General features: G+C 41.9%; 1 protein-coding gene across 4 annotated transcripts in view; it reads right to left on the bottom strand.

Annotated features, from left to right (window-relative positions):
• Positions 1–989: 989 nt before the first annotated feature.
• ate1 (arginyltransferase 1) overlaps positions 990–26,228 on the bottom strand; it is a 51,788-nt gene continuing 26,549 nt past the window's right edge. For 3 of the 4 annotated variants that reach the window (XM_087850332.1, XM_087850333.1, XM_087850335.1), the window contains 4 exons: positions 25,767–25,948; positions 22,155–22,254; positions 10,087–10,207; positions 990–1,828 (listed from right to left, as the gene is read on the bottom strand). In XM_087850332.1, the coding sequence (XP_087706458.1) occupies positions 1,650–1,828; positions 10,087–10,207; positions 22,155–22,254; positions 25,767–25,948 (582 nt within the window). In that variant the 3' untranslated portion in view covers positions 990–1,649. Of the gene's footprint in view, positions 1,829–10,035; positions 10,208–22,154; positions 22,255–25,766; positions 25,949–26,228 lie in introns of all 4 variants that reach the window. The other variant, XM_087850334.1, reaches the window with a different exon arrangement.

Raw genomic sequence — 26,228 nt, 5'->3', positions numbered from 1 at the left:
TGCCAACTAAGTGAGATTCATAAACCTGTCGTGCCATGGCATCAAGTTAAGATTCCTGTGTTTACAGCACAGACGACAACACGTGGTTTGTTGTGAGACGAGATCCCTGGCTGCTATCAGGTCAGGCCACGAGTCAGACTGCTGTGAAAACCTTTTGCAGTAAGAAGCCATGTACATCTGCGTTCTGCCAGCTCATGTATCCAACACCTGTTGCTTTGCCTAATTGAAGTCCAACTGAAGCGCTTATCTCTGGGTATGCATGTGCTTTTCAGGAGATATAAGCTTTCACACATGAACTACTGTATGTGTGAAAATTAACACCGTTTAGAAAGAGACTTGAACGACTCAACACGTTACTGCCATGTTTCCAAAAATCCATCAGCCAGTGGAATCGGTATTGTGTTGCATGATTTGCATGCAAAGAAAAGCCATCAAGTCCAATCAGGGAGGCTGTAACTCCTTTATTCAACTTAATCAAAAATAGCAGTCAACATTCAAAGGAAAAGAAAAGCAACACTTAAAATCAAAAGTATTGAAAACAATGTCTTGTTTGCTTGACCTCAAGCATGAACTCAAGTGATAAAATCTTTACAAAGCTGAGGTGAATTTTTTTGGGACGCAGTTTATGCAAATAATAATAACAATAATAATAAAATGTTTTAATCACCAGGCATTCAAAAAAAAAAGAAAAAAAAAAAGAGCATGCTTAGTGAGTGTCAGTGGCGATGTTGATACGAACCCGGGTGCAGTCAAACACTCTTTCAGATCAGCACTGAAGCATACACAATTAAGAGAGGTGCCAAAAAGAAAGAAAAAAAGTCAAAGGGAGGATATGTGACAGGGGCGTAAGGGTACATGAATATGATCCCATTGGTCAATCTGTTCAATATAAATTTTTCTTTGGCTCATCTGTTTATGTCTAGACCTGTTTTTTTGTGTGTGTTTGCATTGCACCAGTTGCTGTACCTCAGCTATAGCAGACGTAAAGCAAATTTATTACAAGTTGAGCTTAAACTGACAGTTTGTTTTTATCAATGGAGATGGTTGCGTCCCACGGTGACATAAGAGAGAAAGGCAGCAGTGTAGCTGCAGTTACTCTGCTGGCTGCTATTTTCTAATTGAGTTTCTTCTCATTGACCATATGCAGCATTAAACTGTAAAAAAAAAAGTTCCAGCAAATTAGGAACTTTTGAATTTTTTTGTATAAATTTTGGAAACGTTTTTTGAAAATAAAAGAATAACACATTCTTTTCTGTTCTCTGCTGTACTGCTATTACACTGAATATATTCCAGATAGTTTCCTACAAAACTGAATTGTGTGTACCTTTGCACCCCTGCTACATAAAGTAAAAATACCATTTAATGAACTTGCCAATGTAGTAAATCAAAATGGTGCACACAAAAAAGAATGAACCCAGAACAGTGGTGTTCACAGATTAAAAAAATATAACTCATAAATGAATAAGTGAATGAGGCCATACATGCAGCAGATTGCCATCGGCTGCTGCATGGTCAGCATATACAGGAGGGTAAGCACGGTGAGACTACGCGGATAGGCGTCAGAAAGCACTTTCATAAACAGCGACATACAGAAACAGACGAGGGAGTATGTATTTACGTTTATTCAAAGGTAATATGATGTGTTGTGTTTACGAGCGATAAAGCAAAATCCTTTCAGCACAGTCCTGGCCAACCAAGCTGGCGTACTGCTGCACCTCCATCTCGTCGCTGGAGCCCTTGCGTTTGCGGGAGTAGGCTGCATAGGGCATGACAGTCCGTCTGTATAGCACCAGAGCTCTGCCCAAATCCCTCACGGCCCGAGCATCTCCTAGACGAAAACAGGCACATATGAGAACATAATGAGGACCAGTGTAGACACATCAAGCACTATAAACAATGTCCTTATTTTCCCTCGCTCGTTTGAGTTAACCTCTGAGTGTCTTGGCAGAAATTCACCATTATTCCGAGAAAGTGTTGGAGGAGCAGAAAACATTCCCCCCCCTCCTTCAGTTTTAATTCCTCTGTACCCTAAACCTGGGGTCACAGTGGTGCGTGAGCAAGCTAGTTAGCTGGCCTTGTTTACAGGGCCTTGCTCCCTGCTGGCTTGCCAAACTCAGCATCTCATTAGGTCCTGTGTCATACACTGCCAGCAGTGTTTTTACAGCTCTGATGGACCAGTAAAACACTACTAATCTCTAAAGTGTATGTGTTCAGAAGCTAAGAATGATTCTCTGGAGAGTCAGATGTGGAAAAAAAGGGTTGAAATACACTGACCCTCACTCTGACACTAAATCTGCCGCCTCCAGGAGTGAGACACTGAGCCAAGCACAGCAGGGAGTACATACTGAGCAAAGCAAAGCCAAATATACTGTACAGAGGTATGACTCTACCTCAGTCTCACTCATAAACTTCCCATTTCAGTCAGAAAATGACTATTTTTTTAATGCACTGGAACATCTACAAGTCTCTTGTGTCAGAAACTACCCAATAAATGTTGCAGTCATTCAAGTAGCACTCTTAAATGCTTATTTATCTTCTTAGTCCATTATCACACCATGTAGTCCATTAGTTGAACAATTGCAAAATGCTTATTTTGTCTTATCTCCCCTAAATACTCTGCATATAACAACTGATCCATTAAAAGTGTCCTGCTTGAAGCAATCCTGATCTGGAAACCTAGAGAAAAAAGGAAAAAGAAAACTCTGGAGCAGGTAGGTAGTGAAGTGCACTCTCCTGTCAGGCACATCAGTCAAAAAGGCCCAAGTAGATGTTGTATTAAGAGAACTAAGGGCTTCACAATTAACCACTCCACTGACATCATCCATGTGGCTCACAGCTGAGCAGCTGGTGAAGAAGATGCCAGCGCACATATCTCTGACTAATTTCTAAAATATTTGCAATACAGCCAAATACAACCTGATCACATCAACAACTGGAAAAACAACAGGGAGAAAAAAATGCAAAGTGAGTCTTTTCTATAAAAGAAATCTTACATTTACAAAAAAAAGGAAACTCAAAAAGCACTGTAACTGGACCTCGGATGTGTTTAGACATGATAGACTTGTTGAGAGCAATACGAGTCAACCTCAGCTGCAGTAATCTGTTACAGTGTTTCAGGCCTAAACCGCTGCCAAGACAGATGATGGCTTAATCGGCAGGAAAGATTCAAAGGAAAAGTCTAAGATTCAAGCAAAAAGACTCACCAGTGGGACATTTTAAATATTCGCATAACTTCAGATGGATAAACAATAAGTGAAAATCACAAATACGTAGCAAAAATACCACATTAACTGTTTAGGAATTAAAATCACTTGTTTAAATTCTCCTGTTTATACAGGCTCGTAAGTAATCGGACAATTCATTGATAAGCGGTTTCGAGGCCAGGTGTGGACTGTTGTTATTTCTTTCGGGTCAAATCAAGGTAATAATATGTCTAGAGTTGTTTCTAAGTGCTGGATTTGCATTCTGTGGCTGTTCTGGCTAATGTTCAACATGTGGTCTAATGACTTGTAGAGTGAAGGAGGCCTTCATTAGGGCTGAAAAACAAAACGGGCCTACAGACCCATTTGACAGATTCCAGAAAAAAAAAGGAGGGAATCTACTGGTCAGTGCATCAAAACCAAAATGTTTAAGGAAAAAGTAAAATAAAACAAAACATGAAGACCATATGCTCACATTTAATCAATCAATCGACAGCGAGGCAAAGAAATGGAACATTTGTAGAATTTTGAATCTGAACTCTTTCACCCATAAAGATGACATCTGATGACCTCCCTAGCACCCTTAATGAATTTTGACACGTCATTATATAAGAATAAAATGTTTGACGATCTTTAAAATAGTTTCTGGGTATTTCCATGCAAAGCTGCATGGACAGGGCATCGGGGGAAACAAAACCTGATGCCGTAAGACGCGCGAAGAAGCATCAACTGAAGGCACCTGCAGTAAAGGCCTACTTGGTGATGTCCATTTGACTAGCTTCTAGACCTGAACCAAATGAATTGCATCCGAGTATTAAATATAATCCTGTTATTTATAATTAATGTAAAATTAATATGTTAAGTTACCAGATTGTTTCTGTATTTTGTAGAACCTCTTAACAGCAACTACGTCCATCAGATGTTTCCTGTAGTTGCTCGAGTAGCGTCCAAAACAATGTGGAGGAATTTTGGACCATTTCTTGACTGAAGTGCCTCTCAGTTCAACTGCCTAACTTCAGTCCATTGAGGTGGCGTACAGAGATCCAAATGTCAATCTATCTACAACTTTGGCATCTAACTTGCACACAAACTACCTGAAAAACAAGCCAAGGGAAAGAAGAGAGCTGTTAGAAGCACAAAGCTCCGAGGCTTTATCACCAGAAAGATATTCTCATACTTCAGCTAGAATTTTCCACACAGTTGATTCATGTTTTATTTATTAGCCTCGTTTCCCTGCTCAGTAATGCCCTAACTACTGTGTTTTCCACCCTTCTCGAGAAACTGCTGAGTCACATAATTGAAGGAAGGCTGATACTAACTTTTAAATAAAGGATACCAGCTCTAGGTTTTAACACAGCGGGTGGCAAAATTGATTTTAAAAAGATGTAAACATGTTACGCAACTTCTTCAACTATTGTGTCCCAATGGAATCAAAGTGAAAAGATTTAAACATCTGATGCTTCTTCGGCTTCCTTCGGGCCATTCATGACGCGCCGCCTCATGTTCTTCATCACGGTGACAGTCCACTTACACTGCAGTTATTACAAAGTTACACTTGTCCAACAGTGTCGCCTCGTGAAGATACTGACGAGTTTACATTAAACAGGAAAACATGGAGAGAAGCACGAAGCTTGAAGATGGCCTATTAAGTGAAACAGTAATACTGAGCAGAGATCTTTCTCTCTTACTCAAGGCAATCCAAACATCCGCTCCTCACATAAACAACTTTCCTTTTCTTCTTCACTCACTTCTGGCTGCATCAGTGTCTCTTCTCTCTAAGTGGCTCCAGACCCTGTTCCTGTCAGGCCAACCGGACGTTCAGTGACACGCCACTCTGAGGTCACAGCTCCTTCGGGCTGGAGTTCAAATGTCAGGGGGAAGAGGAGTGATGAGGGTCGGATAAGGGAGTGCGAGGGTCAAGGCTGAGGCTACGGGCCTTGACACCCCGCCACGCTTCTCTCTCTCTTCCCATCCATCTCAAACTTTCGAAACACTTGCTTAACACCGGATGCTGGTCAAAGGCAGGCCATCAGGTTATGACCACGTCTTCTGACCCAATGTTGAAGATCTAAAGGTTGAAAAGGAAAGGGCCAGAAGGGTGTTGTAGTGTGCCGAGAAGACTGCTCTTTGACTGTAAGACCTGGGTTCAAGCCCTTGTGTTAGCAGCTGACCCTGAATCCCTGCCGGTGACCATGAATTTTGTCCATCGCAGGAAGCGAAGCAACAATAGGATATCCTTCCATTATAAAGGATATTACCATTATTATTATTACTAATGAAAAGACTTAATTATTCTTTTAAAGCACCAAAAGAAAAGCTTCCGGGAAGAGAAATTCCTGTATTGCTGGAAAAAAAAGGCTTTAATCTGAATGGAAACGTGCATTAGTCAGGCTAAGGAGCACAAAGCCTGCCTAAGAGCAGAGCAAAGTGGCCATGACAGTGAGACAAGATATGAACGTGTGGCATAAGCTAGAAATATCATGTGAATCACAAGAGGTTTGGGGGTAATGGCTGGCTACCATCAGGCTAGAATGCACGCCTCTAGCTAGTGTTTTAGCTTCACTTTGTTGCACTGAAAGCACAGAGACTATCAGTTTGATGCAAAGCTGTGAATGTGTTTGTCAGAGATGTAATGAAAGGTAAAAAAGAAAAAAAGAGAGAGAGAAGTACATTGTGAAATACCAGCTGGCACTTTACTTATCACAACGTTGGGTTTGTGTATGCAATGTGTAACTTTGTGCATGTGGGTTAGTGGCTGCCAGGCGCACTTACAGTTCAAGGGGTGACTACTTGGGTCACGTATTTTTGCAAATATTTATACTGCTTAGCGGCCAATGCCCCTACTACTCCCGCTGTTAGGCAAACACGGATTATGAGTGTGTGAGACACAGATATGTGCTGTACACAGTGAGCTTCTGTGTATGTGTGTGTGTACATACATTTTAAGAGCCAACCCGCCCCAGATCCCGGGGCCCTCAAGATGTCAGCAACAGGCATCAGTGTGAGTCTGATGTGAAGAGAGCTGTGTAAACTTTAGATTAGCTGTCTTTACACACCTCATTAGTACAACACTGTAACCTGGTCACATTTTACAGTCTAAACACACATCCAGCACACTAACAGTGACCTTTGTCTTGGGGCCGGAGGTTAAAGTTCTGGCTTTCAAGCTATATAGAGAGGTTACACTGCGAGTATGATTATTATTTTGGTGACTTGATTTTTAGACTTCTCCACTGACTCTTTAAAGGTATGGAAATAAATCAAGTGACGTGATTTTAACCAACTACCAGCACATTCTACTCAACAAGCGAGCAACACATTATTTTTACCATCTGCTGTTCTAACTTTGTTTTCTGAAAATAATCTTAATATTAGCCATGCTTGTTTCACAAATATTCCATTTTAATTCATCTATGTTTAAAAATGATTTTAAAAAGAAAATTAAATCTTTCTCTAACTTCATCAGTAAGATTTAAAGAATTATACCTGATTAACAGTTTATATAATTCAGGATTCGGTCATTTGTCTAATAGTTATGGGTAGCAGTATGGTGGTGGTGATAGGACAGCAAAGGTATTAATAATAACGATAGTAATAATAAAATAAGTAAAAAGATCAAAATAATTAAAAAAGTAAATGCCTGGGACGTCTGTGTATTGGGTTGGCTGTTGCTCAGGAGGTAGAGCGGGTCGCCCAGTTAGAGTAAAAAAGCACTTCATAAGTATAATGATAGTTATTATTGGTTTAATAGTAAATGTAATACATGGTTATCCTAACCTTCCCATTTACAGACAGGATGTTTTGACCGCATTCTTAAAGTGGATTTACTACGATTTTCCTTATTTCTGTCTTTATACTGTTAAGCTTAAAATACTGAGGTCAGCATGTGTGATGCAAACAGTCCCTATGATGAAACAGCTGATTGCTCCACGTACTCTGTTTTCGTTTTTTCTACTCAAGTCTCCGTGTGATGTCAGTTCAAACATTCTGTCTCCAAGCAGCAACCAACCACAGGAGAGGCGGCTTATAGGCGGGTTTGCTTTAAAGACAAGATTACTGTATAGTAGTGACCGAGAATAATATAATGGAAAAAAAGCATAACAGAGCCTTAATAAAGATGGCTGGGGCAATAACATCAAGTTAGTGCTTAGTTGGTGTTAGTTTACTGTCATCGAGAGGAACTGACCTCATTGTTTGACACTAAATGAATAAACCGCACTAACTGTAAATAAAGTGAAGGAGAGTTGTAATGGCAAACAGATCTCCATGTGAATAGGCTAAAGTCAAATTTCTTTGACTTGATCAGAGAAATTATATTACTATACATATTTATTTTTGGCAGAATGTGACACCAGTGTTGATGGTGACAAATTCAGTATTCCCAGTATATAAATAAGAGGCTGTGCACTGAACCCTCTGTTATTGACAGTTGACTGCTCAACCATCACACTAGACAAACATAGTTTGGTAATCAGTCTTGCTTTGTGGGAAAGCAGATCAATCAATCAGAGCAGAGTACATGTCACAATCACTGACGTACGCACAAATATTTTAGTTTTGTGGCCCAGCAGCTGCCATAAATTGCCACAACAGATTCCTAAATGAACAGTGAAGACTTTCCCAACACTTTCCCAACTATTTGCAGCATGTCTTTATTTGTGTCCAAAAATCTAATCACACAACAAGAACTAGCCAAAGAACTGGGCCACAAACCTCAACTGTGTGACACACTGCTAAAGTGACAATGACAAAATAGGTTGACCTGCTGACTCATTTCTAAAGCAGACAGCACCCTCCACACTACTGTTAGTCTGGCTTTTAACAGTTCAGTCACAAAGCTTGGCACCAGACCTGAGAGTGAACCATCAAGACAGCTAGCACTGAAATGTAATGACACTGCGTTTGGACAGCTAGGCCTGAAATAATGCCCAGTCCTGTCCAAGATCAACAGTCCACGCAGGAATCCAGGCACCACAAGAACCACAGACACACAAACATAAACTGCTCACTGTGAATAATGCTAATGCCAAGACCTTGCTTTTGTCCTCAGCAATTTGTGCAAGGCCGAGGACTACTGGGAACAAAACAAAAGGTCAGATCAACCGCTGGCTAAGATGTTAATTGCAGTGTTATAAATGACCTCTCTAGACATTGTCATTTAACATTTTAATTGACATTTAAATACTCTTATTTATCCCGAGCATGTTGTTTTCACTATATAACTGAACGACCAAAACTAGCAAGTAAATCCTCATTTCCTTAAGAAATGTGTTTCGATTAACTGTCTTTACAGAGTGTGAACTAACTGCTTGGAAACTTTTCCTCATCACACAATCTGACCCGGACTGAGATTCCTTCATCAATTGTGTTGGTTTTCTTCTCCAAGTATGAGGTCACTACAACAAACCTCCGCGTCTGTTGTTTAACATTCATATACCGCTCCTTCTCATTCCAACTCTCTATCAATCCATCTTCCATTTTATTACACTTTTCTCTCTCTGGGTGCAAGCATGCAGCCACCAGCCCATCATTTCAATTGCCTTCGTTGTAAAAACATTTTTATCACATGTCCCCCATCTCTCCCTCCATCTATTCTTCAATTACTCACTCTCTTTCCCCTCCACGTATCAGTCTCCATCTATCTGACAATCAAATTCATGTCCGCTCACATCTCCTATTACTGTTGATCGGTGGCTCTTTTCTGTCTGGAGCCTGTTTGGTGATGCAGATTAATGGGCCACAGTAAACAGGACATGGCTGGCTCTCTGTACCTTCAACCAGTCATGTTCTTGGAACTGCATTAAGTATGCCAACATTTTAAAATTAAACCGAAGAGGAAAAAAACCAAAACAGTCAATCATGTAGTGAGTGTATCAGTGGTACGTATACATAGGTTTATATATGCACTGCATACATGTCTGCATACAAGTCTGCTCTGGCCATACCAAATTATGATGAGGAATGAGAAAACCGTAGGATCTGCCAACGCCTCTTTAATTTGTACATATTCTATTAAATTGAATTCAGTTTTTACTGTTTCAGTAATTTTAAATAATCCTGGGGAGGCCAATCCATGTTCAATTTTCTGTTTTAATTTCCAGGTATGCTTTTACTGCAGTGGCAGTGTGTTTAGGATCATTGTAATGCTGGAAAAAGTTGAATCTCTTGCCAATCAGATGGCTTTTGGTACTTTTTTGTGCCCATAATTCCATCAGTTTTGAGAAAAATCTCCAACACCACTGTGTTTCTCCTGCGTCAGGTCTTTGCTGGATTTTTTTTCCATATTTTATAAGAACATGACTGTCAGATTCTCCTTTATATCATTCTTAGGTTTGACACTTTTTTTTGGTCTCTACTTGTCCAGTTTCCTCAAATTTTTCAAGGACACAAAGGGCATCACAGTGTTGGTGCACAAATACTATTTTAAGCCTGTCAAACAATGATATGTTAGGAATTTTTTACAGATTATTATTAAAGAAATGGGAACAGCAGGCGGTTAGTGAGAAGGTTTCTAAATAGACAATTTAAAATGTCTTCTTTGCCAATTTGTCTACACAAGACCAGGATTGTGTTTCAGGAGTCTGGAGCCTGTTTTATGCTTAAATGCTTAAATGATTCACAGGTCAGTGTTAAAAAAAACAAAACAAACAAACCCTGAAAATGGTCAAGTACAATGACTGGACTAAAAATGAGTAAAAAAGCAACCATTTTCCAAAGAAAACTATTGCTCAAGACTACTTGGAAGCAAGATATAAAGTCATGAGGGATGGCGTAAGACTTTTCTACAGTGCTGTGTTTATGGAAATGCATTTTAAAAAATGATGTAGTTTCATACATTAAATCCATGTGATGCCATCAGTCGAGCAGTAGTTTTGTGCAGTAGTACCTAAATCAGGATCCTGGTTCAAACGAGCGTAGCGGGAGTTGTCAAGAAGGGGGATGCATCGCTCTATCGATACCCAGACATAGGTTTCTGGGCACAGGAGGTCAGAAGGCCGGTACTGCCCCTGGTAAAAGAAAGAGAAAAGAGAAAAAAAAAAAAACACGTTAAAAATTTTCCTGCTTTTTAAATTGCCATATATTCATTATGTAGTAAATGATTAACTTGAGGACATCAGTTTGGTTCTTTGTTGTTTAAAACCATTTTCTAACATTTATAAACTAAATACTTACAAATATGCTGCAAGCCTGGTAAAAGCCTTTCTACTCTAGTGTTAGTGACCCTTTAGAATCAAAAGGTTTGACAAGTTGTAAACTGACCCCAGGGTCAAGATGAGGGTTGAGACCTGGATCAAACTCCTCTCTGTTAAGGGTCTTTGTTTGAGCTGTGTGTCTCCATGTCATGAGTGTTACACTGTCTGCACGTTTAGCAGGAAATGTAAACACGTCAGCACTGTAATGTGTGCTTGTGAAATGGGTACGAGTCTGTATCTGACCAAACATTTTGGATGGAAAGAAAACTAAGCTTAACAAAAACAGCTGCAAGGCGAAGAGGGGGGGGGGAAATGAGCGAGGGGTTGAATGAACAGAAAGCGACGCCATTATCAGGGAACTGTGTTCCATCACATGGCTCCAAACAAATACAAACTGCTGAGAAAGCTCTGTAAACAAGGCTTGCAAAAGGCCCGGTGCATTGCCTCAACACCCACACCAATATTTACAGTTTATGTGACATTAACCCTCTGGTCCCTATCTGGCCATTTTTGGCCACGAACAAGCTGAAAGGGTAGTGATTTTGATCAGGGCCAGAGGGTTAAACCGTAGGACAAAGAGTCCAGGATTTCAGGAATGCAATTTTTAAACACAAGAAGGTCAAAATGTTCTAAATGATTTAAAAAAAACACTGTTGTCATCAAAACATCGGAATAAGTAAGACAAAGGAAATAGCATCGCTGGATCATACTGTTATACAAACTGACCACGAACCATCTGGCATTCCACATGTATGAAAAATACACTGGCTGCTTTCACATGCAAGATAGGACGCTATGTGAAAGAACTAGTTTGTTTTATGGCTTTGAAAATGAAAAACAGAAGAATCTGTGGAATACAAAGACAGTTGTATTTCCCAACTAAAGTGGGGTCCTCGTCTATGGCCATCCCATAGCAAAAATGTATCTCTAAAATCATACAATCACTCCAAAAGTCAACCAATATCAAGTTGTAAGGAGGAAAAAAAATAAGGAATTCACAATGAAGCAAAAGCCTTCAGCCTGCTCCAAGTGCTCCTGCTAACAGACAGATGAAGGTGGAATGCTCTGCATCCGGAGCTGCAGTGGATGCACGCAATCGTCGGCCACATCCCGACAACCTACAGCCTCCTGCAACTGTCAGCACAGCTAGCTTGACACTCTCACACTCTGCCACACCTCTATAGACTCCTTCAACACCGCATTGACACACACCTCTACGTGCAGAACACACACCTGGCTAACAGCGGAAACACAACAATATGCACATATTTCCCCACTTAAGCCTTCTGCACCCAGAAACCAGAAGCTTATATTTAAGGAACAGAAACAACTGTTTTTGTGTGCCAGTGTGTGTGTCTTTGCAATAGAAATAAAGTGAACTTGATTTATACAGGTCTACTTTTTGTGTTTATAATTGGAAATGATAAATCCAGCCTTTGCTGTAGACCTTAAAAAAAAAAGAGAGAACTGTCTGACCAAAATGAGACACAGAGCCTGGTCATGGCACAAAGACAATTCCTCAGTTCTTCCCCTGAAAAGGAGAAACGATGAAGAGTATGAAAGGACACAGCTATTAGTGGTCTGGACGGAGGAGAGAGAAATAATAAAGAAGCGAGGTGATGGCAAACTGGGCTTTGCTTTTCTATCTGTCAGCTTCTTCTTCTTTTTTTTAATAAATTGAACTGAATGTGAATACTGAGTTCACCACTGACTTTCATTATCCTCCCTCATATTTTCTCTCTTCCCAGGTTGACTAGAAGGCCATGTAATGCATAGATACCCTTGCAGCTTCCTTGGCTCGTCCTTCGTTTTCTGTCTTTTGCATCAGCTTGCTCACATTATCCATATCTTTATCTATAAGCAGATACTAGAATCCAGTAATGGCTCCCTGCTATGTAGATTCTTGAGAGGGTTACCACCAATCTAATAACAGGAAGTGAAATGGCCTACAACAAATCCATGCTCCTGAGTGGCTCTTAGCTCACTAAGTAGCCTAAAGAGGCCACAGGAAGTGATAGTGTAAATGGCAAGAAAGCCATGCGATAAGGTTTGTCTGTATATATATATATATGTATATACTTTTGCTCGGCAAATTGCCAGGTAGGCCTGAATAAGACGTTTCAGCCGAAAATAAATCTTTTCAGGTTAAGTCACCCTCTTTTCAGAGCCTGCTCCCTCCATTGTAGCTGCTTAAAACTTCCCACACAAACCAATCTGTCACCATCCCTCCATCCTTCACTCCTTTCCGTGCTTGCATGTCCAGGCAGAAAGGAGGTGATGCAGATGACTGACAATCTCTGAAAGGCTCATTTGGAAACAGAGAGATGAGGGATCAGGGGGAAAAAAAATAGTGAGGAAGGGGAGGGGGGGACACATAGAAACTTCAGCAGACAGACTTGGCTGCAATCTGAGGTGTGAAAAATGAGAGGCGTTAGGAGGGAGAAAGGGAGGGGCGAAAGAAAATTAGGTGCAGATGAAGCAAAAGGATGGTATTTAATGTTTGGAGACGTTGACTGCAGCGGGGCTGGTGGGGGGAGCAGTCTGGGTGCCAGCATGGAGGGGCCCAGCTCTGAGAGAGAATGTCTGAAGCCAGAGAAGAAGCAGAAAGTCAGGGAAAGAAATATAAATGGGTAGATCAAGATGAAAAACAAAAACTAAACAAGGAGATGAGTGGACAAACTAAGAGGTGCATCCAGTAATAATGTGACGACGAGGGAGAACCTCGACAAAATGTAAACTGTACAAGTGAGAAAAGGCTCTGAGTCATTTTAATCTGTTGTTTTGCACTGTGTTTGTTAATTAAGTGTAGAGGTCACTGTTTATACGAAAGCAATCTACTACAGCGCAGCATTCCCAGTGAACCCAAACGTTAACAAGCAGGAGAGGACAATTACTCAACCTCATTTGAATAACAAGCTGCCCCAGTGTAAACTATTATGCAGCTTCAATCATCTAAACTAAATAAACACATATCTCCACAGGGCCTGACATACAATTACACAATACTCTGCAGAACTATTATCATCCCCAGCCCATCAATGATACAGCATCACTCACTCTTTTGAGGCCACACGACTGCACGCACACAGATTTTTGTGTTTCTGTCAGAGTCACTGAGTCCATAATAAAGTTCACTAACCTTTTTCCTTCCCTTAATTGTGCACACTCCTGTCTCACACACCTCGGGGTAGAGAGCAATGCCCCAGGCCTGTACCAATGATTTATATGAAAAGCAATTAATCAGAGCCATAAATGGAGTGCTTCACCGCAGCCAAGGAATCCTCATGAAAATCTACACCTCTTTTGCCTCCTGCTTCTTTTCCTCCTCCCAGTCTGACTAGGAAATCAGACAAATGAGTTTGGTATGTGCTGAGCTGAGACAAGCTTCATCAAACAAAAGACCGTCAAACAGGAGTTTCTTTCTTCACCTTCTTTTTTCCCCTCTCCCGCCAGGGTGTCACAAATTGTAAAAGCAGCTTTAATCAATTAAACACAAATTTGAAGCACTGATTGTAGCTCATTAACCTTTTAACATTGGAGACCAGCTCAGTGTCTACAAATACATTTTATAGGGCTCTGGCAGTTTTATGCAGCTAGAAAAAGGGAAATGTTTTTATGAGGAATCAAAAATGTAAAGATACGATCACATGTTGCATCAGAGAGAGATTTTTCAGGATGAGATCATTTGGTGATTTGCAGCCACACAGCAGTGTCATGGTTCAAAGCGATCCCCTTTCAGGCTTGCCATACCAAAAGACAGGAGGTGGACTTAGTGTCATGGTAAGAGGGTTTCCCTGTCTCCATCTGCATTACTTTACACCCACATCTGCAGCTAATTTCCTGCTCATATCTACAGCTGAATTTTTACACACCCCTACCCCTGCTGAGGTATCACTGTATGTTTGTGTTTGCACGAGTCAGACACTGTGCGCAGTGTCTGCATGCGGTTTCAAAGAGACCTTTCTTGTTAAAACAACTGATACAGCCAACCCAGGAAAGAACATCAAGTTATAAAGTAATCAGTTGGTTAACTGAACACCTACCTCAGTATGAGACAGAGCGGCTCCAAAAGTGTGATGTAAGAGTGGTCATAGAATAGATGAGGTCACTAATGTTAGACTTTAGTCTGTCTGGCACTGGCAAGAGATATGTTATCCAAAGATAACATGCAATACAAAAAGCACCCTGTTTTATATAATATATTAGGTCAAGCATGAACACAATAGTGAATGGGATATTATGCTGGGATTACATATTGGTCAAGCACTCTCAGAAGGAAATGGGCATTAAACCCAAGCAGACAAATATGGTCAAGAAGTCACATTTCTTTGCAGCTGGCCGTCACCCAGGACAAGCCTGAACTTGGAGTACGTACAAAGAAGCAGTGTGACCCAAAGCCAGGCAAACCTAACCTAGCCTGGCAGAGGCCAGCACTCTGACCCAGGGTCACTCTCAACCAATTTTACTCAAAAACCAATAAACAGAGGTCCTGAAACCCACAAGGACTCTACTCTCCCCCAAAATGCGGCCCTCACAATACACCCCTCTCTGTGGTCCTCCGACTGTTGACATGCATATATTGTGCCCAGAGGAGGAGGCGGCATGGCTGGGGAGCTCTACCTGCTGACGGACACACATAAACAGCACGACCCACAGAAACACACACGCAGCTAGAAAAATAGCATACAAAACTAAGCAGGCTGAATGAACAGCACCACTGAAAGACATGTCCAAACAAGCCGTGTTTTAGAATAGTGGCCCATGCGATCGTACTTTCACATGACCTACATATGCATTTGTGCCTGTTGAGGTGTGTGTGTGAGGGCCCAGAGAAATGAGGCTGCATTACGGGAGGTTTACGCCAACTGCTGCTGTTTAAACACTCAGGGGCCCGCCGAGGCCTCTTCACCCTACTCAACACATTACCACAGGACGGCCTTCAAATAAAGCATCCAGGCTGGTAATTCTCCCCTGTGGGCCCCTGGACAACCCCCACCAATCCCTTCCACCCAAGTCAATTCTGGCCCAGCACTCCCTTTGCCTGGCTTGTGCGTCACGGCTCCACGGATGACAGGTTAATGAGGAAAAAATATTTTTACAGGATCACATTTCGACCAAACCCTGAGAACCAATGGCAGCGCTTTTATGGGCATCAGCTCTCAGACTGGGCACTTTTATCTCTTCATCTTCTCGGGTCTTTATGGGCAGGCGAACTCTTATGAATGTCTGACACAGACCACAGGTTACCGACTTGCAGTCAGATCCGCAGCCCTTAATCTCCGTCTTAAAACCCCACCTCAGATTTCTAACTGCAAGGCCTCCGCCCACACTATAAGTCTGCGTTTCTAACTGCATTTATGAAAGCAGCCCATTCTGTCGAGTAGGGCTTATCAAAGATCTGAATGTGGTCTCTTGCCAAGAAAAAAAAACAAACAAAAAACAGACTTTCAGACAAAGCGGCGCAGCTGCACCAGGTTTTGAAAATAAATAGAGGTGAGGTGAAGTTAATGGTAAGGCAAACACCTCAGGTTGGCAGCTAGAGGGCTCTGGATCTGCTCAGCATGACACCATCTCCAAACTCTCATTTTTGCCCTTATGACCTTCAGACCTCCCCTTTGCTTATACGCTCTCTGCAACCCGCCCTCTCCCAACTCTGTCCTTCCACCAGCAATAACACTGAATCTTCTAACCTAACCTCCCTGAACTCTGCTCCCTCAGTCTCTCACCCTGTCAGCGACGGCTCAACATAAACACTGGTTTTCACTGTAAACCGTTTCTTAGGGTGCCAAGCAGTGGCTGGACCAAGCCCGTGCTCTAACCTGTTAACGATTTGTTAAAAACACAAAGTGTGGCAGGACAGAAGAGAGAGGATGAAGCATAAAAGAGAAGAGAAATGATCAAAACTTTAAACGAATGTTTCTGCTGAGAGGTGCGCTGTTGGTGGTCTCCTGTCAAGCTAAATCAAACAACAATGTTTCTGTCAGAAAGGCTCCAATTTAAAAAAAGAAAAAAAAATTGGGGGGGAAAGGGGGAGAAGTGGAAGGCAGCAAAACGGCTAAGCTTTAGCTTATAAACTTCACAGACAGGGTGAAAATGGACCCCGTTGGATTTGATCTTATTTTGATGGGCACAGGGTTTTTTAACTTGAGGATTGCTGGAAGGTAATGCTGCTGGTTTAGTAGAATAACAGCTTTTACAAACCAAGAGAATATTGCTTCTTCTGAGAAAAAGAACACAGGCAGACATGAAAGAGAGGGCTAAACACATAAAACTATTACAGTAAATGCGTGAGAAAGGCCGATCCACGCCGCACCGCGCCGAACAGTAAGTTTATACCACCTCATCAGGACTTACTGCACATTCGCACACAGATGGCACTTTGAGAAATGAGAACCTCACCACTGCGAGAGTAGATATCACTTCTGCCTGTAATAACATTAGACTAAAAGAGCAAAAACGTGTTGCCATGTTTTCATCTGAATGGAATCAGTTGAACGTTTCTTCAATCTGATCTCTTTACTCTCTATCAATCTTTCATCCCGACCAGCATGGCGGCTGTTTCCCCTCCTTATTTTGTTAAGAAATGTTGAAAGAAGGACAGAAACAAAAAGAAAGAGAAAAAGGGGGGGGGGGGGGGGGGGGTGGCGCTGTTCTGGGCTACAGCATTAGACGACAGTTCAACATAAACACTGTTGTTCACTGTAAACCGTTTCAATGCTACTCATCAAAACCTACCAAAGCGGGATAATGTTTATGCCAGGAGCTCAACAATAATAAACAGGAATACGTAAGAAAGCGATGCCCTCATCAACAAATCTGACGCTGCCTTAAAACGAAGCCGTGTACTGTAGCACGCGCGCACTGGAGGGGTGGGGGGGGTGGGATGAGGGCTACTGTAGGGAAACACCCACCCTGAGATGCCTCAAGTTCACTCACCGTCACTCTTAATCTACCAAGACGCTCAACAAGTGACACACAAAATGTCAGGTCATACACGTACGCATAGCATAGTGTCTGATTGGGCCCCTTGAGTGAAAATAACACACATGCAGAGTCCTGATAGCTGCGGCTCGCTTGGAGGCTTTTAGCATGTCATAACCTGCCACTGCGTACCTGAAGAGGGGATGAGAGTGTTCGAGAGATTTACATTAATACACTTCTGTAATGACTTAATACAGATTATTCCATTTTTACTTTTTGGGGACAGCTATTTCTATGATTTGATTTCTATGAAAATCTACAAACAGATGACTGCGTACTGCTTTTCAAACCATTTGTATGCAGGTGAAAGTTAGCTCCTGTGTTGATACCAGAGCTGGGAGTCACTTTGTCATGTCTAATTGATGTCCTGAAAGCTAAGCTGATGCAGCAGGTGACAGAAAAGCCTGCAGGCACGCACTGATTAAGGCAAACGCTGCACCCAGAAACCAACATCAAATTTGTTCATTGCACGTATCCTGACATACTCTTGCACACAGTGGCTGACACCTGGATGGATTTATTTCAGGTCCACTGAATTCAAAAGCTTTGGTCATGTGAAAAACCCAAAAAAACCAAAAAACTTCTGGCTGCTGCTTTAGGAGTGACCGTCTCTCTGACAGTGTTTGTTGTTTGTTTGAGGAGGAGCTGGCTTTGAAAAGGAAAACAGAGGTGCAGCTGCTGCGAAAGGGCTCTTTAAAAGTCGGTGAAGTACCGCCGGGAAAACGAATAACGCTTTTCATCTCGCCTCCTTTTCTCATTTGGCACACATTTTGTCACTCCTTTCTTTCTCTCCATCTGTCCTCTTCCTCCCTCTTTTCACTTATTTTCACTCACTCACACTCTTTCTCGTTCTCTGTGGAAAATTTAATGGCTTCCTGGGCTCAGAGCGAGACATTCTTTCACTGTGAACAATAATAACAAGAATAAGAGGCACTTCATACAACTCTCTCGTTCCCTCGCCAAGCGGGTATAACTGGGTGTGTATTCTGTAGGGCTGAGTGTGTGTCTGTATATAAGCATGTACACCACACTTGAAAAGCATTTGAAATGTTAAGACCAGGTACTAGATTGGTTAAGCCAAGTGGGTGAGCGCTTCATTTGTTATCATCAAAGTCTGCTTATTCAGTACTCAAAAGTAACTTGCACAGACAAGTGCTCAGGCATATACACACTTCTGGAAAAAAAAATGGAAAAAAACCACTACAGTGCAGAATGGATCGACTCTTTGTTCAGGTGAAGCTCGAAAATAAAAAGTGAAAAGATATCAAATGAAAGTTAATGAAATCTTGCAAGCAGCTGAAGCTGGATTGAAGAGAAAGGAATAAAACGCTGCAAGAAGAACCTGAGCTGGTTTGCACATTAAGGATTTTATTTATGGTTTTAGCAGATAATTGGACGGTCACAGTCAAACTCAAGTGCTTAGGAAAAGCTGTATATTGTCTGTGAGAATCTGCAAAATGCATGCATCCAGTGACAAGTTTGTCTTTTGTTAGTAAATGTGATTTGCTCTCCTGTCATCAGACACACTGACAACACTGGATGGAATCAGTGGAATATAATCAGTCCATCTAAAGCTGTGAAAGCAAGATAATTCAAATGAATGTTAGCGTTAACACACGAGAAGCATTGTGAAAGAAGAGCAGTGGCAGAAGGGCCAAGACCTTTGGTCTCATTTAGCCTCCAACAGCTTCACCTTCTGCTCTCTACAGCTTGACATCACAGGGCCATGCAGGGCCAGAGAACCAGGGACAGGAGCCAGGGGCAGGATGTCACGTCAAACCCTGAACCCACCAGCCAAACCAGCAAGACTCTGTGGGACGCTCAGTCCCAGCTTTGAGAACAAAGGAGAGGGTCTGACACTGGCCAGGCAACCCTCTGTTCCTGGCTGGACTCCAAGTCTTCAAGGACCCTTTAAGGCTACTCTGCAGGACCATGCCCAGTCTCAGGCACTGTTAAGAGTTTTCAAACCATTTCGCATGCAGCGTTTCCTTTGCAGAGATGTGACCTGGTTAAAAAACTCTCCTGCAAAATTGAATCCTGCAGAACAGTAAAGTTTGTAGCCTGACAGCCAAGTCCATTAGAGTGATGAAGAATGAGGGTAAAAGACAGGTATCGCTAACAGATCACAAAAAAGAGCCACATGGGGCTCTTCTGCCCGCCTTCAGTGGCTCCCTGTGGCTTAAAAACACCCTTGATGACTGAGTTACTGTTACTAAATCTTTGCCTTAACTATATGTGGCCCACTCGTGCTTAGGTGGGTAATCACCCTCCAAAGACCCATTCTGAAGCGGGAAAAATGGTGGAACTTTTCCAGTTTTTTGGTAAAAATAACATTTTTAAACTAATTTTAGTCCAACACTTTCATAGCAATACCAAAGAATCAATTAAATAAATAGCTTCCTGCAAAATAGTCACATGTGTTAAAAGATTTAAACTACTTACAACTATTAATAATGTCAATGGGCTAATGGGCTAATATGAGCCTCAAATATGTTTTGAGTCTCCATACAGATGTTTTTGCTTAAAAAAATGTCTCTTTTGATATTCGAGGTTTTCAGCCCCTTGTGTAAAAGTATACAGCAAAAAAAAATAAATTCTCACAGTGCAATATAAACAATACAGTCCTACTCCTCAGGAAAATGGGAGTATGGCGTCAACAAGTGTGAAATTTAATACAGAAGAAACTGGTTTTACAATATTTTAACACTCGTCTCAGTGACCTGCCTTAGTAGAGCCTTTTATGCTTGCACTAACACTCTGATTATGTCATCATTACCACATGCAGACAGTACTCAAGGTGGGAATGGGAGATGCTTAGATCGCTTAGATTATTCGGTACATAGTAAAAAAAAACAACAAACATTAAGATCATGAATCATATATCACCTCAAAAAGCTCAGATTCTCAGCATAAAACATGACAAAGGCCCAAACGGAGGGGCAGAAAAACTAAAGGAAAAGTCACAGTAAATAATGGCAACAGAGGCTTTCTAGAAAAAGTGGCAAGGATGAAGAGAAGGGAGGGAAAGGTGTGCAAAATAGAGAGAGGAAGTTGTGTTCATGGGGCGTGAGTGGTGTCCAGCACAGTTCAGGAGCTGGTGTGTTTTTCTTTAAAGAAGCCGAGAGGCAGCGCTGAGATCCAGAAACCAGTAAACCTTCAATACAAAAACAGTGTAGACACTGCCCCATCTAAGTGACAATTCCACAGCATCTCTGTGCATTATTGAGTTACTGAGGCTCATATGCAAATCAGACAACACAAGACAGCGTGCATGTGCTCAGAGTACATTTGAATGTGTCTGTGTTCCTGTGGGATCGGGAAAGCCCAAAGGTGGGAACCGGGCAACCTTCTCACCCTCGTTCTGTGTTCCTCCCCAAGGGTAAAATAGGACCGAGTGGGGAGTTTGTGAACAACACGCTGCAGTGGCAAACACACAAGAGCAGATATGGGGGGCTGGGGGTAGTAAATACCAGAGCCAGGAGGAGTTAGGTGCTGTGGTAACAGAGTTCACAGACAAACACTGTGATCAAGATTCAACACACAGACACACACACACACACACACAAATAGAGCAAACACACTCGTGTGTTCCATATACAGAGTCCCAAACTGAGAATTTGGACAAAGCAGTATCCAAAGCAAGATGTAAATGGATAAAAAGATGTGGCACGTTGCCATAATCCCCAACAAGACATCAGTCTCCCATGGGCAAGAACAAGCTCTGGGAACATCTGAATGAAATGACAGTGAAATAGAGGAATTAGCAGATGAATGAGAAAAAGAGAGAAAGAATGGGAAAAACTTAGCTAAACCAAAGCACTTGGAAAGACTCCTTTCTTTCATCCTCCTCCTAAGCTATAGATATTTCAGTGGTTTCTGGTGTGAACCGGGGTTATGTTTGTGAGTCCTGGCTCCTCTGTGTATCCACATTTATTATTTGTGTCAGTTTCTACAGCAGGTAAACTGCAGTGTATATGCAGATTTCTGAGGATGTGTCCTGAACTCTTCTCACTGCTGAGTTATGGCTGCTGTCACCAGTGTAACCTCTCGCTAAACCTTTAATGTCTTCAGCAGCCTTATCCTCTCTTACTTCCCTGGATGTCCTCACTATCACTTTGCTTCCCTCACATGCTCTATTCACTCCATCAAATATACTGACTGTGTATGAATAAACTTTAACAGGAGCATTTGAGTATATACTCATGCTTGTGTTATAATCAAACCATCACTGATAAATGTTGCTAATCCAGATAAACTTATGGTGAATGAATTCCAAATTGTAATTTAGACTGTAATGTTAATTAAGGCAGGTGCTGGGATTTTATATAAAGAGATCTACAGGGCCCTTTGTGATTATATTATAAAGCTATAAATATTATGCAGCAAAAGAAAAACTATTTTAGTACTTAATATTGGTATCTTACAAACAAAAGACATTACAGCATGTTGGTCACTGGCCTGAGACATGATGGGCAAGAGAGACAAAACTGAAAGAGTATAGAACAGAGATCTGATCTGAGATCTAAAAGGCCCAAGAAAGGAGAGCGAAGAGGTACATTTGAATTACAAGATGGCAAATCTCCAGCATACCAGTGTCGTAACAGGCCTCTTACTGTTGTACCAAAATGTTAAAATATAAAAAAGCATTTATATCAGAGTATAAAACACTTAAAGTCATTGATATGTTAAATCCAGTTTACAAAACTGAAATTCAAATATATTGTCAATATAAAGTGTGATAACCATGATAAATGTGCTGTACGTGTGAGATAATGCGTACCTTATACCGCATCTTGGGGCAGGAGTGAATGTAAAAGCCCAGGTAGTAGTAGGACAGCTTGGGAGACTGTTTCTGCAGCTGCTTGGTAAAAGCGATCTCCCTGTGGCAGGAAACACACAGATGCACCTTGTCAGAGAGCTAAGTGTAAGGAAAAGGATTCATGCTTGAAACATCACATACTGTATTCAAGCAGCATACAGTGTCACTGCGTCTTAAACGGATGGCTCGATTCGACATCACTTTCCTCATAGCTGGAGTTTGTGCACCACAGGGCACCAATTTCAATTTCCCATGTAGAAAAATCATGGTTGCAATTTACACAGTTATTTTATTGTCAGGTTAATTCGATTATTTACTGCAATGTTTACTCTTCTGAAAAATATGAACTCTGATGATGAGCTGATTCGGAGTTTCGCACAGTTTTAACTGCATATGCAGGGATGCTGCATCAGAAAAGTATCAATTTTTAATAACAAAGCAACAACAAAGGAATTAATAAAACATTCAAATTGATACATCAAAAATACTCCAACTAATTTAAAATGTGTTTTCACTTACAAGTTAATCCATCAGCAGCATATAAATGGCACTTGCTGCTATGTCTAGAGCAGTGCCTAAGCTGAGGAAGTAAACACCCACACTCAAAAAGGCAGGGTTTTTTTTCGCCTTCTTTTTGGTTTCATGTCATTACACAAAAACAATTGCCTTCTCTCTATCAGCCCTGAGCCCTGAAGCAGAGAAGAAGGTGCTGAAAAAGGAGGAAGAGAGTGTGTAAAATAAAGATTTAGAACTTGGAGGATTTATACACCTTCTCCAAATACAGTAAATGTCTCGCCTGCTTTATTTTTCCCCAATAGCTTCTTCCTTAATTGCATCCTTTTACTGAAAGCCTATTTTCTCCTTTCTCTCGGCCGTTTCCTTCGCTATTCCATAACTAAATTCCAGCTCCTCTTTTTTTCCCCCCCTATCCTTTTTGTTTCACTCTTCCTTCCACTTCTGTGTTTCACCCGCTTAAATGAAGTGGGAGAATTCCCATTCTTACAAGACTTAACAGACAGAGAAAGAGGCCTTAAAATAAAATAGATGCACTGAAAAATAAGACATGGGACAAAGCAAGCCAAGCAAGGGAGGTGGGGGGGGGGGGGGGGGGAGGAGGAGACAGGGGGAGAGAGAGGGAACAGGAGGAGAATATAAAAGAGGAGGGTCAAGAAAGAGAAAGGGACGGAGAAGAGAGGCAGCAAGAGAGAGGTGCTAGAAGGTCACCCGCTTGCTGCCAGGTTCCTGGGTTCCCATCCCCTCACCACAAAAGGGCCCGGCAGGCCTGAATCAGGGAAGAAGGGGGGGTCAAGAGAGGCGAGGGGCCCATTCACAAAAAGCCATAGGCCCCCTTCACTTGAGGCCTTCACACCCCCCACCTCCACCCCCATGGCAGCAGCTTGAGTCCGCCATTATCCCCTCTTCAGCCATCTGACACTCCAGCACAAGCCAATTATCAAGCCCTCTGCTCCTGCACAGCTTCCCTCATACTGATGTGCATACGCAAGCACACGGTTCACAATAATGCATGCTATGAGATGCTTTTTGCAGCTTTGCATGCACGTGGAAACATTTTGCTACCTAATCTTACAAGAACTGTGTTGAGCTTCTAGTGACGGGAAGCACACAGATACTTATTTTATTGTGTCAGCATTTATGAGTAATCTATATAATATATATGTGGTTAAAACTGGGGCCACTGCAGGAATTTTTGCCGTTCGACTCCATGTTGATTGGACTCAAATGGCAATTTTTGCAATTTTGTTGCAAAATACTGCAAACATATTATGTTTAAGTATTTTAAAAGTGGATATTTTAGTTATTTAGAATTCTTTTTTTTAATTTTTACTTTTCATAGGCTATGTGCGCATTCAACTACAAGACATTTTACAGAAAAATATAAACACTGAATCAGATTAAGCCTGATTAAAAAATATAGTATATTTTGGTTTGGGATCATTGACGACAACATAATCAGGACATCCTCGTAAGAGAGATCCAGGTTTAACACCAGCTGTGTTCCCTGTACGCAGTGCTTCAGGCACCTCATTATGCGCCTCTTTTCTTCCCCTCTTCCTTCTGTCCTCGGGGGCCTGTGGCAGAAGGAGCAGCACTCTTATGAGAAATCTCTCAACATCTCCCTCTCCTGTTTCTCCTGCTGAATCGCACATACAAGCATAGCGACACAGCTAAATAGCGCGCACAGTGCTGTACTTGTTTTAGTATTGTTGTAATGCCTGACGTGCAGGCGTATCTTATTTCAGCTCTGACATTATCTAAACGCTACACGTGATTTGTAAAATGATAAGTGAGTAAATACACAAATCAGGACTCCCAAAGAGGTAATGGTGTAAAATTCCAGAACTTTCCATGAACTCTTGTTACTAAAAAAAATAGAAAAGAGAGGAAAATTACCAGCATTTTTTTTTTTTACGTACAATTCCTCTGATTTTTTTTTTTTTTTAAACACTAGAATGAACTTGATTGTGGCTGAAAAGTTATGTTTCCAATCCAACTGGGCCTGCTGCAGGAACGCCATCTAACATAATGAATATATGCATCACAAGACCAGAGAGGGGGTGAGAGGGCCACATGCGTTCTGTACAGCAGGTTTTGAACAGAGTCAGCCAGTCCAAGCAGACTAGGGAGTGTCCAAGACCTGATCAAAGACCGTTCTCTGGTGTCTGTAAACACGTGGGAGGATTTCAGTCCCGCTGGCTCCCTTCTTCAAGGCCTCCTCCACACGTCGAGCACTCTGTGTTACTCTTGGAGTCAGACTCTTACAATAATAAGTGATGGAGGGGTGGGCTGTGTGCTTAGGATGACCGAGGTGTTCCCTCTATATGAGAAAAAAGTCTGATCCTGTGCGCGACTGCACATAAACGCTCACAACTCCCATTTTAACACCTGTGCACACGAACTTTAAAGCGAAGATCACCCGGTCCCTCGCATATGTGCAGAGAAATTTTTAAAAGCCTTTCTCGCATTACTGGGTTACATTTTAACAGGAAACGCCAGACATGTGCACCTATAGAGTATGCGTGAGTTCTCTTATTTCAACCTGGGAGAGAGAACTGTCATCAGCTGAACCGCAAAACAGAGCACTGCCTCAACCAATCAAGTGTGAAGAAAGAGGTATTTTTCCCTGACCTAGAGTACTGTGGCACTTATAGTATACAGTTCTAAAGATAAAATGTGGGAGGAGCCAGATAGACCAAGAGTCAGGGGGGGGGAGAGAGAGGTTAAGAGGAGGGCAAACATGAGAGGAAGGAAAGTGAGAAAGCATCAAAGACAGAACAAAGACATTAGGGAAGAAAGAATGAAAGGAATAAGAGACAAAGCAACTTCTTTCTTAAAAGGAGCCGCATGTTGCATTTCGTAATCATTGCTGTGGTCGTTTAAGACCAACTGTAACGCACTCTGTGGTGCTGCCGTGAGTAATGTGCGCACCGGTGAGGTTTTATTACGCCAAGCCCTTTAAAAACACCACTGGCATCATGTCCCAGTGGCTTCTGTCTTCACAGCAGTTTTTCACGTAAACAGCAAGCACATTGTGTTTGAGTCCTGACAACAAACCTGAGAGCAGAGTAGGAGCCCAGAGACAGTGAGTTAAAGTCGGGATGGTAGTACAAGTAGACGGAGGACACACAGGTAGGCAGGATATCAATCACCCCCACTGCCACAATACGTCCATCCAGCCAGTACTGCTGGTGGAAGGAGCCGTAGCCCACCTCAGGCCCATCTGGAGCATATTCTGCCTGGGGGAAAGCAAACAGAGTGAAAAGTTTAAGAGAAAATAGTCACTGGTCAGAACAATAGCAGTACTCTAGTGCACAGTATAGTTTGCATGTAAAAATATATAAATCGCAGAGGAACGAGAATGTGGTGTTTAATAGCGCTCGTTTACTTTCTTGCACTGATCCACTTTCTTTTCTGCACACTCACACCTGTATGATGTTGTATTACAGACCGTGCTTCTCCCTGCCAGGCCTCACGCATTATGTGTGGGGGTGTACAGTAGCCTCACGTTCGGCCTGC

Source organism: Neolamprologus brichardi, chromosome 13 (genome assembly GCF_056152115.1).
Source record: "Neolamprologus brichardi isolate AB-2024 chromosome 13, ASM5615211v1, whole genome shotgun sequence".
In the NCBI taxonomy this organism is placed as follows: domain Eukaryota; kingdom Metazoa; phylum Chordata; class Actinopteri; order Cichliformes; family Cichlidae; genus Neolamprologus; species Neolamprologus brichardi.
Note: the sequence above shows the minus strand (reverse complement) of the source record. Positions and strands in the feature narration are given on the sequence as shown.